Source organism: Trypanosoma equiperdum, assembly GCF_001457755.1.
Source record: "Trypanosoma equiperdum strain OVI genome assembly, contig: ctg_111, whole genome shotgun sequence".
Lineage (NCBI taxonomy): Eukaryota > Euglenozoa > Kinetoplastea > Trypanosomatida > Trypanosomatidae > Trypanosoma > Trypanosoma equiperdum.
In genome coordinates this window covers 33,377-48,147 of record NW_027123083.1, presented here as the reverse complement: position 1 = coordinate 48,147, position 14,771 = coordinate 33,377, and the positions used below count along the sequence as shown (strand labels likewise).

At 43.2% G+C, this 14,771-nt stretch overlaps 5 protein-coding genes across 5 annotated transcripts; all 5 read right to left on the bottom strand.

Annotated features, from left to right (window-relative positions):
- Positions 1-3,809: 3,809 nt before the first annotated feature.
- On the bottom strand, positions 3,810-5,168 carry TEOVI_000011400 (uncharacterized protein; the record flags this gene model as incomplete). The annotated part of the gene is made up of 1 exon (XM_067220332.1): positions 3,810-5,168. One exon carries the CDS (start codon positions 5,166-5,168, stop codon positions 3,810-3,812), a length of 1,359 nt encoding a protein of 452 aa, XP_067076433.1.
- Positions 5,169-6,546: 1,378 nt separating this feature from the next.
- On the bottom strand, positions 6,547-7,464 carry TEOVI_000011300 (uncharacterized protein; the record flags this gene model as incomplete). The annotated part of the gene is made up of 1 exon (XM_067220331.1): positions 6,547-7,464. One exon carries the CDS (start codon positions 7,462-7,464, stop codon positions 6,547-6,549), a length of 918 nt encoding a protein of 305 aa, XP_067076432.1.
- A 619-nt stretch (positions 7,465-8,083) lies between these two features.
- On the bottom strand, positions 8,084-10,873 carry TEOVI_000011200 (methyltransferase domain containing protein, putative; the record flags this gene model as incomplete). Its single annotated transcript, XM_067220330.1, has 1 exon — positions 8,084-10,873. One exon carries the CDS (start codon positions 10,871-10,873, stop codon positions 8,084-8,086), a length of 2,790 nt encoding a protein of 929 aa, XP_067076431.1.
- Positions 10,874-11,199: 326 nt separating this feature from the next.
- Positions 11,200-11,997, bottom strand: TEOVI_000011100 (Macro domain containing protein, putative; the record flags this gene model as incomplete). The annotated part of the gene is made up of 1 exon (XM_067220329.1): positions 11,200-11,997. The coding sequence occupies one exon, from the start codon at positions 11,995-11,997 to the stop codon at positions 11,200-11,202; it is 798 nt and encodes a 265-aa protein (XP_067076430.1).
- A 1,299-nt stretch (positions 11,998-13,296) lies between these two features.
- On the bottom strand, positions 13,297-14,184 carry TEOVI_000011000 (uncharacterized protein; the record flags this gene model as incomplete). The annotated part of the gene is made up of 1 exon (XM_067220328.1): positions 13,297-14,184. One exon carries the CDS (start codon positions 14,182-14,184, stop codon positions 13,297-13,299), a length of 888 nt encoding a protein of 295 aa, XP_067076429.1.
- Between the last annotated feature and the right edge of the window lie 587 nt (positions 14,185-14,771).

Sequence of the window (14,771 nt, the reverse complement as noted above, 5' to 3'; positions counted from 1 at the left end):
CCCCCCCCCCCTCTCTTCTCTCTGTTTATTCTCTTTCCCTTCCTGTTTAATTTGCATCTCATTTACGCAAAAAAAAAAGACTGTGGGATTAACTGCCGCAACTTAATTCAAAAGTGTAGCGGGTCACGTAAACAAGATGAAAAGGACTTTTTCTCTCTCCCCTACCCCTCACACTGTTCTTTATTAAAATCAGAAGTGCCACAAACTCAAAAATAAGACGCGCATTTACTCACTCATATCCTCAACTTCCCTTTTTTTTCTTTTTCAGAAAAAAAAAAAATCGAACATGTTCCGGTTATTAAAAACGAAATAAAACACCAACACGACAGGGAAAAAAAAATGCGGAAGTGTCGAGAGCTGAACGCGTTTTCTCACCGCTTGACGCATTCGCTACCTGCCTTCCCCTTTTTTTATTTTTAAATTTCAGAATCGTTTTGTGTTTTTACTTCTCTTTGTCTCCTTTTCTTTTTTTTTAATTTATTCCACTCCAGCCCTAACCTTCACTCCTCCTTTTTTTTACTCTTTTGGTTTTTTTGTCATTTCCGCTATTTTGTCTCTTCGCTAAAAAACAACAACAACACACACACACACACACAAACGGCGACATGAAATGTTTAAAATACACATTTTCTCATTAATTAATTTTCTTTAAAAAAAAACATAAAAAAAGTCACCATCTCACGACACAACATAAGATATGGAATTTAAAGGAAAAGGTGCAAAAACAAAAAAAACAAAAAACAAAAAATGAGAAGATACAATGCGGTTCCCTCCGTTTTCATCTCTTCTGTTGCCAAATATCCCAAATAAGTTACTAAAAGGAGGGGAAAAGGAGGAAGGGAGAGAAATGAAAATGAAAAAAGAAAAAGAAAACAAAGTTATGCTGGCGAATAATGTAGGGGATTTTTTTTCTAAAAAAAAAAAGAGAAGAAAGGAAACAACGACAAAAATAAAAAAAACAAAAAAACGAAAAGGAAGTCACATCAAAACCTCACTCAAACTGCCACTCATATTTACCTCTTCAATCACAGAGAGTCTACAATTATATGAAGTTAGTTAAGGAATTTTTTTTCTTTTGTAAGGAGAAAAAAAAACAAAATATTTAAATTGAAAAGTAAAGAAGAAACAATTAAAGGTAAAGAGTAAGTGTAAGAAAAAAAATTGAAAGGCAATTAATAGTAAATGGAGAGAAAGTAACACCATAAACAAATATAAATAAATAAATATATATATATAAGCACAAAAAAAACAAAAAAAGAAGAGATAAATTGTGAAGAACAAACAGCAAAATAGAGGAAAAAAAAAGAATGAAACCAAACAAAAATGAAGTGGACACAAAAAACATAAGAAAACAATTCGGAACAAAATCGCATGAAAACAAATTGTATATATTAATTTACCCACTCCCCTCAACGCCTCATTAATCTCCCTTTTTCCCTTTTATCTTCCACACATCACGCATCCAGAGATGCGTCAGTTCTTCCTTTAAAAACAAAAATTAAAAAAATCAAAAGGAAAAACAAATATTTCCCACTTTGTTTACTTCTTTTTTTTTCCCCCTCTCCTCTCCCCTCCCCTTCTCTCTTTCCCTTTCGGCACTTGCCCCTCATTAATCTTGGAATTCCGCAGTAAACATATCGTTTTTGTTCCCTCGAACTTTAGAGGGAAAAAATATATATAAATACATAAATAACACGAGAGATATACAATAAAAAAAAAGAAAAAATGGAAGAAGGAGAACCTTATCTCTTCTTCACTTTTTCTTTCCATTGCATTCACTAGAAGGATTTATTATGAACGATACAAGGAAAAAAAAAGACGGAAGTACGCAAAAAAAAACAAAAGGAAAAAAAAGGGGGACATTTAATCTTTTGTTGTTGTCTTCTCTGACATTGGAAAAAGGAAACAATAAACAATTGAAAACATGAGGAACATCACCCATTTAAATTAATTGGGAACGTTGTTTTTCTTTTTTCTTTTTCATTATCATCTTAATTTTCTTTTATCTTTATTAATCGCTCTGGTTTAAACTTTTTTCTTTATTCTTTAAAATTTCAGTATGCATTCATTTATATTTGCATATCTTTTCCTTTAGATTGATAAAAAAAACAATTAATAATTTCAAAGGAGCGTTTGTTATATATATATATATTTTTTTTTTGTTTTTAAGCTTAAATTAACCTCTTCTTTTTATCCCTGTCGTTATTTATTTATTTATTTTTGTGTGCCTGTGCGTTTGTGTCTCCTTATCATCGTGCGTGAAGTCCACGTTACTTAATTATTTATTTAGTCACCTTCCGCAATAACTTCACATCTTTTTTCTTTTTTTTTTTAAACAAAAGAAACAACCAAATGAAAAATAAAATTAAAGAAAAGGAAAAAAAATGAACCCCTCTTTACCGTCACAACTTTTTCGTTTTTCTTCTTTTCTTTTGTTTTTTTTTGTTTTTTCACCTTCTTCTCTCCTTTTGACTACTTTTCCCTCACACACTCGTTACTGTTTCAATATCCCTAAGTTCCTTTATTCTCTTCTCTTCTTTTCAAAACAAACGAACAAACAAAGGAAAAAAAAGAGTTTAGGTATAAATGTCGTAAAGTTGTCTATTTACTCATTCTTTCGTGTTGTCTATAATGCTTCAACGTCTTTTATTTATTTATTTATTTATTTATTTATTTCTCATCTCACCACAACCAAGTCATTTAACTCATATATATATATTTTTTAAATTTTCCCTCACATTTGTCCTTTTCTTTCTTTCTTTCTTTCTCTCTTCCTTAGTGGAACTCTCATTATCCTCCTCTCCAATTTATAAAAACACAGGCGTATGCAGACATACAAATATATGATGACAAGATTAGTAGAGAAAACAACCACAGTATTACTAAACAAATAACACAATAGTTGAAGCCGCAAAGCACAACAACAACGCCACATTTGTGTTGCCAACTGCACTACAGCCATTAGGCTATTGAAGGAGCATTTTTTTTTTCATTTAACTCAGTTGCTTCACCTTTTTCCATTTCATCTCATCTCAATTCTTATATATATAATATATATATATATATATTCTTTTATTTATTTTTTTTCCTCTTCAACTCTTTTACACTTTCACACTCTCTACTTTTCCCCCCTCCTTCTTCTTCGGAATACCTTCACCTAAATATACATACGTATGATAACTCATATATATATATATATATATATATATATATAATTTTTCTGCTTCCGTTCAGTATTATCATCATCATCGTTATTATTATAAATTTTTTTCTTATTTCTTTTCTTTCTGTTTCTTCTTCTCTCTCTCTCTTTCTCTCGTTGTCTGCGTATGTTTGTGTTGACTTATTTTTTTTTCCAAATGTTGAGGTGTCACCGCACCTTTGGCTTGCCGGTTGCATTTTATTATATTGGGAAGTGAAGGGTTTGTTAAAATTCGAGGGAGAGATATATTTATTGATATATATATATATATATATATCAATAGATTTATGTATTTTTTGCCAATGTTCCGTGGCAGGTGCGCGCGTGTATAATTGAATATAATTACGAATTCGCTCCTTTCTTTTTCTTTTTTTTTTTCCTCTTCCTCTCCACATTTTCCACCACCAGTTCATTAGCACGAAACAGCGTTTATTTTTGGCATCACCTTCCCACTGCTCTTTTTTTTTCCTTTTCCTTTCGTTCTTTATAAACATATATAAACACGTATATATATATATAAACACATACATATATATATATATATATATTTTTCCTTTTACCACGATGCCATGCGGTAAAAGAAAAAAAACAAAGTAATGAAACCTTCTTACAGCTGTTCAAGAGAAACAGCAAGAGGCTCATCTTCATCCTTCCACCTTAGAATCACCACACCATCCTGTTTAATGCCATAATGTCCTACAGATTCAAGATCGTCATCGAGTGGGACATTGCCTTCCTCCCGCACTAGCACTTGCGATGGTGGCGGCACGTTATACACCTGATTTAAGTAACGCTTAAAGGTATGCACACGGACATTCATCCAGTCACCGAATATTTCATAACTTTTATTTCTGTGACTAACAATGATACGATAGGCGTTGGCGGCCTCGCGACTGATAGAACTGAAACTTACGCTTGTCAGCGCCTCTGCAGGAAGTTTCTTTGACCCATCGCCGTTGTTGAGCAGTTCCTCCGACTGTGCAACTTGTCCAGGTGCATGCCGGAACAGTTTTGAATGCCGCGCTATGTGTCCATGATAACAAGGGAACAGACGACAGGTATGTGCAAACCGTCGCTGATGTTTGCGGTCGTTAATTAACGTGCATACGCCATCATTGGAACACAAGGGTAAGTCCTCACGAATAGAGCTACCACTACCACCAGACACGGTTGAACTCCCATCACCCGTAGTCATTTTGGAGTGTGCGCTTTGAGCGGGCTCCACGCTGCCAACTGCAACATGCACATTATTACACCCAACGGATTGGGGACCTGTTGGGTTACACAGCGGGTGGGATCCAACTTGATAATTTGGTGAAACGGACAACACAACCGGTGAGACGTAACGGGAGCCATGACCGCAAGCGATGGGTGAACTCACCGGCCGCTTGGGTCGCATGGACGCTTGACCGTCGGGTACCGGTGCGCGCCCCATCACATCAGTACGAGGTGGTGGTGCAGCCGTTGCAAGTGCAGGAGGCATAACAAAACCTGAAGGCGTGTAACCGCCGGGGTACGGTGGCATGCACATGTTGGGATCGTTACTAAAATCAGGGGACCTCCCCATCGCCGGGCTAAACGTCTGGCCAGAAGGGTTTGGCCTACAAAATCCATCGCAAGGAAAAGAGTTACTGCAACTACGCACGTGTGGCGTGGAATGTAGAGCACTATCACGCGGTGAGGTGGGAAATGATGGATTTCCCGATGCAAAAGATATTGGTGGGCTTTGCAGACGGTAACGCGCCTGTACGTTAACGGGTTGCACCGCGTATTCTCCAGAACCCTCGCGACAATGTGGGTTTATAGGTGAACCAATCGGGCTACATTGCGTTTCTTCCCCGCTGTTGACATTGAAACCATTTCTTGCAGCATAAGGGTTACGTGCACGCCCATTCATTTGTTTGGCCTCATCTCCACTAGCATTGGGGAGGCAGTTGGACGTAGGATCTCTGCCAAGTACGTGCATTTCCACTGAACGTCTGCGGAAAGCCGACACCAGAAACACAAATAAGTTTTGAAAACTTATGTATACCGTTCCTGCGGATTAGTGTCGAATAATATCTTCTTCACTTTCTTCCCTATTTCCTGTCTACAGAAGTGAAAAGTATATGGGTGTTTCCCTATGGTCCGTTTTACTTCTCTCCTGCTCTCTTTCCTACTGTTTACTTAACTTTCTTCCACCTTTGTTTCAGTTTCTGTGGTTATAATTACTTCCTCTCCCTTTACCCGAAACCCTTTGTCTCCCTGAATGTGGCTCCTTACCGATTATCCCTCTATTCCCTTATTCCTTCTCTTTTTTCTTTTTAAAGTTAAACTTTACTTAAAAATGAACACACGAAAAGAAAAGCAGCAGGTAACGCCAAAAACAAAATATGGGTGAAATGACTGAATCAAAACATCTTGCGAAAGAAGTGCCACCCAGAGATTCCAAAGCTGACGCGTCACTCCAGTGGAAGGCACTGCCGACCAAAATGAGGCAGCCGAAGCAAACACAGACACACACACACACGCGGTAGCACGGAAGTGCATATGAAGCAGTGATACCGAGTCACACAAATACAGAGTTAGCCCGAAGCATAAGTGAGGCAAGTCTCCACATATCCCTAACCTGCTCGCTTTCTTGATGCCTATTGACCCCACGTACCACCAGTAGACCGGGGAAGGTATGTGATTAGACAATGAGAATAGGCACTAAAACACCTACCACTAATCACACGGCCCAACAATATTAAAGCAGTTTTCTCTAAACAAGAGATATCGCGACAATGAAAGTATCCGTATGAAGCCACCCTCAGTTCTGGGTTATGGAAACATGGGGCTGCACATACCTTGGAGCCGCATACCACCTTAAAGTACAAAAGCAACTGTCACTGAAGAAAAGTTTAGAGACTGGTACTGGGTGGAGAAAAGATGAGGAAAAGAAGCCTCCACTTCACAAAAAAAATTCACATAGCGACCAACTGGAAACGCAGTGAAACTTGGCGAGTACGACCGGCAAAAATGGTGTCGAACGCAAAAAAGAAGTAAAGGATCAGATGAAGTGCATGGTACATCACTAACAGTGCGAGAAGCGATATGAGCCCCCACAGAAAGTAGGGATGAAAGGGAAAACAACAGACGTTAAGACCCCTCTGATTCACCACAAAATCACATCCCCCAACAAAAGAGCTCCGGTCCCACACATTTTCATTCGTTTGGTGTGGTTCCTTCCCGCCTTTTGAATGCTGATGTTACCGTTCCCACGATGTCCCACACGAGAGCGGGCTCGGCTTGCCGCGTAACCAAAAATTGCGTTGGCTCCTTGTCATCGACAACCATGTAACGGTAAGGCGCGCGTCCTCCGTTTATTTGGTGTGATGTGATGCATGATTGGCCCAACTATATGAAACCTCAGCAAAAGCGGAATCCGACTCACCTAAACAAGGTGACTGTACCACAGCTACTGGTGCCGCGCCTGGAGCTTTTTCGTGTCTGGAAAGTTCCGCGTGAAGTTTTGAACACTCATGAACGAGTTGGGTAATCGTCGCCCTCATGCTGCGGTGCATCTTGTTCAGCTCTAGGCGATCTTCCGTATCTATTGCCTTGTACCGCTCCACCTCGGCACGCAGCAGACGGTTCTCTTCACGCAGTTGCTCGTACGATGGAACTGAAGGGGAAGACGAGTCCGGTGGAGCGCTTTGATTTGAATCTAACGGTGTTTTTTTACCCGCAGACCGCGCCTTTGCCCTTTCCATGTGAATTCGGGGGCACCTATCTTTTTTTTCCCTCACAGGGGGTGTCCAATCATCAGTGGTTGTTTGTAAGTCTAATGATTCGAGTAGAAACGCGTGAAGAAGTTTGGCACCATAATTGGCCTCAGTGCTTATAATGCCTCGCATACCCCTCTCCTGCTCCTCAAACACGCGTCGCTCAGTGGCTTGAAGCGCAGCCCGTTCCGAATGCAGTAGCCGCCACAGAACACTAATTTCAGCATGGTAATTACGTTCCGTTCGTGTCAAGTTAGAAGCATTTGATGCGCCAGCGACCGGTTCCCTCTGCACACAATACAATCGACCAGAATAGTGTGGAGCAATGTCTGTCTTCAACGAGTGGACAACGGGGGGTTTCCCGTCGTTGCCCATTCCCGTTTGAGTCGAGTACGCGTTTACTAGAAGTGACGTATCCGCCCAGGACGGCATCGACGAGCCTCCTGATGTTGGTAGAGCAGCAACACTCTCTGAGAGATTAAGGCGCGTAACGGAGGCATTGGGGTCACTGTTCATAATAGAACGGGTAGTGACCCCCACTGCTAAAGCGGGATCGGCTTCGGAATTTCAAAGCAACCCGAAGATAGCGAACTCCCGTGGTGTGTCGTTTTGAATTGGGAAATGTAGTAATGAAGAAACTAATATAAGAAAGCAGAAAAAAAGATTGGACGGTATTGCACTTCACCACATTTCTAGGCATGCGTGCTGGTGTGTGTCTGCATTTGAATGTTCCATTTCAACTGCTACCCTCGCTTCAAACTCCCAAGGTAAGGACACAGCGTTAAACTCATTTCATAAGCTGTACAAACGCGTGCTGGTACGTGTTGCGAGCGAACAACAAGTCAACGTCAACCACAGAACACTTTACAGTGCTACCTGCTGAAGAATGTTAATGGAATCCGGAAGTTCGAGCATTACCACGAAAGTAAACCGCACCAATAAATAATAATAATAATAGTGATGGCAACCATGCATCAACTTCCCCAGCTGCCGTAAGTACAAGTGAACATGCACTGCCCAATGCATGAGAAAAGTTAACAGCAACCAAAATTTGTGTTATGACATAACAGCACATAAGCAGCCACTCATGTGAATAACACTGACGAGAAGGGCAGCAGGAGAGTGTGGCTCCTTTTTATTGCGCCACGGGAAAACGACGGGCCAAAATGCCGTACATGCGTGGGGAAATAGAACCATCAAAAAGCGGAACAAGAGAAACCACAGAACCACCACGACCCTCAGTTATCAGAGACTCAGTTAGATAAAATGTCCTATCCAAAAGAAGTAATGTTTCCACTAGGTGACACATCCACATTCGTAGGATTGTGAGACCGAGAAAGGGCGAGAAATACTTGTCGAAGTATTCACGCCCCATTCGAGATGCAAGTGCTATATTTTCCTCATCCGCCAAGAACTTCATTTGTGCTGCCCGACACGAGTGGCAAACCCGCTGTTCACAGGAGGTGTGATGCCACATGTGTTCCCATTTTCCATCAGAGTCGGAGGAAAAATACTCACGGCAGGCCTCCATGTACAACGTGTCTAAAGTTACACTATGTTTCACCTTGGCCATCCGACGCAGGAAAGCCGGCTCCAGATGTGGTACATCAACCAGAGAACAACAACATGATGATGTAGACTGGCTCATATTCACGGTCAGCTGCCGCCAACGGCCCTGCAGGCGCACCCACAATCGCTTCAGCAAACTTCGATAAAATAGCAGAGCTGCCGAGTCGCGATGCCCCTCTGGAGATGCTGTTGTCCACATGTCAAATGGTTGTGTCGCCAGCATCAGTGACAGCATTTCTACGCGCCACCCGCGCTGCTGAAACTCGCGACTGAGTGGAAACCCATCATTTGTTAGTGCGTGCCAACAACAGCTGACAAGCACAAGCCCTGGTGAGGCACCAGACACAAAAAGCCGGCAAATGTTAGAGCCGAGGTCCCCGCACGTGTGCAGTCCCATCATCAGGACGTTGCTGAGACTAGGGACACGAATGGCGGGTGCTACCGTCGGTGGAAACGGTTGTATGCGCAAAAGAAACATTACCTTTTCTGACCATGCAGTCTCCGCCGCTGGAGTATTAACGCTACGTTTGGGGGACTCATCAAGCGGCGTCGCTATAGGCTGAGAGTGCCGCAGCAGTGTAATTCCCTCTTTGCGCCTTCCATCATCCCGTATGATGAAGTGTTGGTTGTGTGCACAGTCGTAGCCAACAATAGTGACACAGATTTCGGCGTAGGAATACACGACATCTTCAGTAGTGCCATTTGTTGTGCAAGTGCCCCGATTATTAACCTCCTGCTCTTGATGTTGCTTTCCTTTAATCGGTGCCAGAACCTCTGCGCGTGTTCCTCGTGGTAACCGCACGTCCGTCCATTCTCCATAAAGCAAACGCTGTTCAGACACGGATTTTCTTTTCTCCACCTCCGTGCTCTCCTCCCGGTTAAAGTCATCATTTTGAGATGCGGAGCGCGAATGCTTAACGGCGATGGGGGTATTGCGGCGTTCGGCTTTGATTTCGATAAAAAATGCGTCTATTAACTTCGCAACGAATGCCCCAACAGGTAAATCGCAGTTCCATTTATTCACTACATCTCTTGATGGGAATGGCGCGGCTTCCGTATCTGAGGCTTTGGTATGGTCGGATTGAAGGTGGTGTCGCGCGTGCCGGACAATTGCTGTTGGAGCACTTCGAACAAGAATGTGACCACAGATAAGGCATTGTAACTTTGCTGTTGCACTAGCGAGTTGATCTCGTAAGCAACTTAAACCGTTCCCCCTTCTTTTTTCTGTTGGTTCATCCCCCACAATCCCATATTCCTCCAGCTCCCACGGGTTTGCCAAAGCCTTTTCATCAATAGAAACTATTGAATCGTGTGAACAGCATTCACCGCCTTTCAGTAATCGCACGTGTCCGCGCAACACGGCACACCAGTCTACGGATGCTTTTACCGTGCAGACAACAGTTGCCATGTGCCCTCTGGGTTCATACAAGAAGTTAATCATGTCGCGGCCAGTCATAGATGGGCAGGACGCGTCCACATTTAGATATCCATGCAGAAGATGAGAAACGCGTTCTACTGCTCGTTCCTTGTGTGCAGGATTACAGTCAAGCCCAACAACCTGCAGCCCGTCACAGAGAGCGAACGCACGGGAAACGTATCCCTTCCCCTCACCAACATTCATTACCGTCCGAACACACTCTTCTGGATGTAGTGAGCGGTTGCAGCAGCTAATCACATCAATTACGGTGTCACGCATGACGCGCACCTCATGCTGCTTCTTGGGCCCCATGCCGTGTCCCAAAAGTGCTCGCATCACGCGGTCTGTTCGTTGCCGCTGTTTTTGTTGCCCTTCTGCATCTTCCGCCTCCTTCCTATCTGTTTCCTGTGGTAAGCACAGCGTTAAGCGTGCCGCGTCGTTTTGTTGTCTTCTCTTCCTGTTCATCATGAGAAGCCTTGTTTCAGAGTAGAAGGAATGCAAACAATCCGCCGCTGCCGGAGGTGGACCGTCCCTGATAAGTACGTTCATCACGTCAAATAAAGCGGCCCCACTCGGCATTATTGTTGCGAAGGAATCGCAGAGGTGACGCATACGTTGCAACTCCTCCAACTCAACTAATCGTCCGTCCGGATGCCGCAGCGCCTCACAACAGTCACCGCCTTCGTCGCAATCATCAGGCATAAGACGAAAGAAATCATCAGGGTTATACTGAATGAGGCGTGTTTTATGTAGGAATTCACACAGTTGATCAACATACGACCGCAGCTGCGGATGCTGAGAACAGAGCTGGCTGCTGAAGTCATACACGACATCAACTTCACCTTCACCCGAACTGTAATCAAAAACCCCGTAGCCTTCAACAACGGACGGGACGCAAAGGAACGAAGGAGGAAGTGGAAGGACGAGACGGTGGCACATTCCCAGTCCTACCCTCTACGGCCCTTTCCATCTACAGAACAGTGGGGGAAAAATCAGGCAGAGATATTATGAACAAATGCATGCGTATACTAATGTGCGCACGCTGTGACGTCTGAAGTAGTTCGTGATACAAATACTGTTATTCCGGCATCAATTGTTTGTTTCACACATGCTATGCATAATTTCAAAAAAGAAGAGGAAACAAAGGGGACAATCCTACATCGTTTTCCTTGTTAAAACCTCTTTGAAGGGATCACCTACAAAATGCATGCGAATAAGCAAGAAGAACGCCCGTAAGTTGCTTCCCTGCATGTTGGAAGCAAGCATTAGAGACTGCTCCTCCCAACGCATTTTTCATAGGTTTTGTATTCGTCTTCCTGAAAACACGCGAAGCAACACATATCTAGTGCACCTCCGTGCTCTTCCAAAAACTTCCTCGTCTCCCCTAGCGCTATCCGGGTTGCAGGTAGAAGTGGATATCCGTATACGCCAGTACTGACGCAGCAGAAACCGATGCTGCGTAACCCATTTTTCAACGCTAATGAAAGAATCGAACGATAACATTTACGGAGCATATCTGGTTTCTCACCCACCGGTCCAACGGTATGCAAAACGTAGCGCGCTGGTAGTTGATACCCCTTTGTTAGCCTGCATTCCCCTGTTTGGCAACCATTGAAAGTTGCACACTCACGGAGCAGCAACGGTCCTGCAACCCTATGAATAGCACCATCAACGCCACCGCCGCCAAGGCATCGTGTGTTTGCGGCATTAACTATAGCATCAAGCTGTAAATCTGTGACTGGTCCGCGATAAAGTGCAATGTGACGTAGAATAGCATCAGACGGATCCACTGGACGAAGTTGCTCGATAGTGACAGGTCGCGGCACAGCGCATTTCCAACCGCTAAGACTACTACGATCGATGGAAAGCCATTTTTCAATTGGCACGTCGAAGATGGCCCTTTCCGCTGGTGACAGTGCAGCGGAAAGAATTCGAGTTCGTGTAGGTGAACTTTTATTCGCCCCCTCCTTAACCCTTTCTTCGCTACTCGACTCTTTAATCTCCTCTCCGGAGTATGTTACAAACTCAAAAGGGTCCGCTCTTCCACCTCGCCCTCGTTTCATGTCAAAAGTGGTGATTTTATTATTTCAACAACTCGCTCCTCGCTAAGTTCTTTTAATCACCCTTAGTCCCCTTTATGAAACAAATTTGGCGTAATTAATGAGAGTTTCAGAAAGAGTTGTAGGGAAGAAAGGAATAACAAGTGGGAAGTGAATCACAGAGAAATACGAGTCGAAACAAGTTCTCATTTATTATTGTTCTTTTTTTTTCCTCGTGGAAGGCACATAAAAGTGCGACGCGTTGGTGAGGAAAGTACTTTGGCTATTATCAGAAACTTTTTCACATGAAAATAAAGTTATTTTCGCATTGACCTCCAAAAAATGGTTTTGTTACCGACGAAGTTGACAAACACCTCTGCTTTCTCTGCGTTTTTCGCTGGTACCATAAGCCAAAGCAAGTATGTTCAACGGATCTAAAACGTGCGCTCAATATTTGTTAATATTTTAAATTCTTTTTCTTTTAATAACTGCGCGCGATATGATTGTCCGGGGGGGGGGGCGGGAGAGGGCAAGCGGCTCGGCTAACCTTTCTTCAACATGTCTCAATGTCTTTCGCGCAGTTATTATGTGTTTAACGTCACTTCCTCTTAACACCAAGCTTAAGTCATCACCCGTGAAGGCATAACGAGCTAACGAAAAAAAAAAAATAGAAGAAAGAAATGTTAAAATATCGAAATAAATAATAAATATAATAAAAAACAGTAGTAGTAGATAAACAAATCTTCCACATTTGAATTAACCGTTCAAACTATTCTGCAACATACCCTGTGAAAAACGATAAAGACATGTAGCAGTACGGCACAACCACAGCTGAAAGTAACCCTATCCCCCATAATTACAAAATTTTTGTCATTGCAGCGCCGGTATGTGTTCAAGATGTCCGTCAACTTCATAATGAATTAATGATCATAGTAGTAACAATAATACATTCGATACGGACTTTCGTTATAGTCCCAAGGAGAAAAGGAAATACGTTTAGCCTCCCAGGAACAACTACTGTGGATATTCGTGTGTCGTTCTGTAGCCCCACCACCACCTCCGCTCACACACACGGTAATATTACATGTCTTTCCCGATGTGACCACTGCTTCTCCGACGTCACTGAAATTTGCGTACGCTCGCTTTTGTTAACTCCTCAAATAGTCACTTTTCACCATTTCGTTAGCTGGTAACCACGTATAGTCAGTTCTTCCCTTATCGCGCAACCACCGCCCGCGGCATCATGAGTTCTAATTCCCTATAAATTTTACATAACTGTCACGAACACGTTTTCAACTTCCTCCTTCCCATTATTCCTTTGATTTAGCGCTTACGGAAGTCATCAACTGAAAACTCTTTCGGTCGCGGTATCTTCTTCATTGTGTAATCTTTTGATCCAATGTAGTTTGCCTCCGCCCGAGCGTCCATCCAGTTGTCCTGCGCACGGCCAATTAGTGATGTCATTTCGTCATTTGTGAAGGATATTTTCTGCTTTCCCTTTTCAACCGGGCCCCTGCCCCTGTGCTCCCCGACCATTGCTCCCGGCGTCCGCAATTCATCGGTGACACGTCGGTACTCCTCCACGAGAAATGCCATTAACCATGCGGCTCCAAGGAGGAAGAGAAGTTGAATATTAATGTACGCAACAGATATGCGGGGGTGCTGCTGGTAGTGCTTCCACCACGACACATGCTTCTTTACCTGTACGACATTATACCCAAAACGAGGGGCAACCCGCGTGTCAGGTGGAGGCGGTGTTGCATACGCCAACTCACCTGTAGGCCACTGTATGCGTGAAACAATAAACTGTCCCTTCTCGTCAATGATGGGTTCCGTAAGCGCTGGGGAGCCGGGGGCCTCTTGTGGCCAACGCATGGGTTCCAGCTCCTGGTGACTGATGTCATCCCTCGCACCACGACTGGCAGATGAAAGTTTCTCCTCAGCAGATGAGGCAGCGGTGTGTTCATGAGTATCTGAAGAGCCCTGAGATGAAGTGGGAGAAGTAGTTGTACGATCTTTTGAAGGGTAATGAGAATCCCCTTCACCGAAGCTTTCGTCTTCCGACCGTTTCGTTGTGTACTGATCTTCTTGTCCAGTTCTGAAGTTGGAATGAGCCCTCTTTACGCAGAGAAATGAAGCCCGATACGCTAAGCAGCGCGTGCTAATTCCATCGGTAACATGAATTCGCAAGATACACCTCATTACTGCCATGCGCTCATGAAGTCGTGCGTAGATAGATATGTAGATGTACTCTAAAAAATTATGTGCGCGTTCAATCAAAATAAAGGTCTCAAAGAAACTGGAAAACCAAACGCTTATACTAGGGTTTTGTTGTTGCTGTTGAAGGAAACAAAAAAAAATCCATAAGCTTCTCACATTAATATAAAGGGCGTACGTGGGCATAGATGTCACAAACACAAGTAACACAGTAACAGGGCACAATTTGAGAGAAGGTATGGAAGAAAGCGCTACCTCAGCTGCTATCATAACCTCCGTAACCGTACGCAAGCGCCAGGATATTCTCTTTTCCTCCCCTCCAAAACGGTTATCAAGTGTTGTGGTGAGATTGCATCGCAAAGGGAGGGCGATGAGACGAAAATGCAAACACTCCGACAGCCATCCGCCATTTTAAAAGGATTTTACTCCCACAAAGATTGTTGAGTGAAACCATGTCTCCGCCCCTATTTGATAAAAAAATTGAAAGGCATACAAGCATACGTATCATCCTTCACAATCACCGAATGTACGTACCGCTTCATTTCTCTTGCCTCTTACACTTTTTACACGCCTCCTTCACC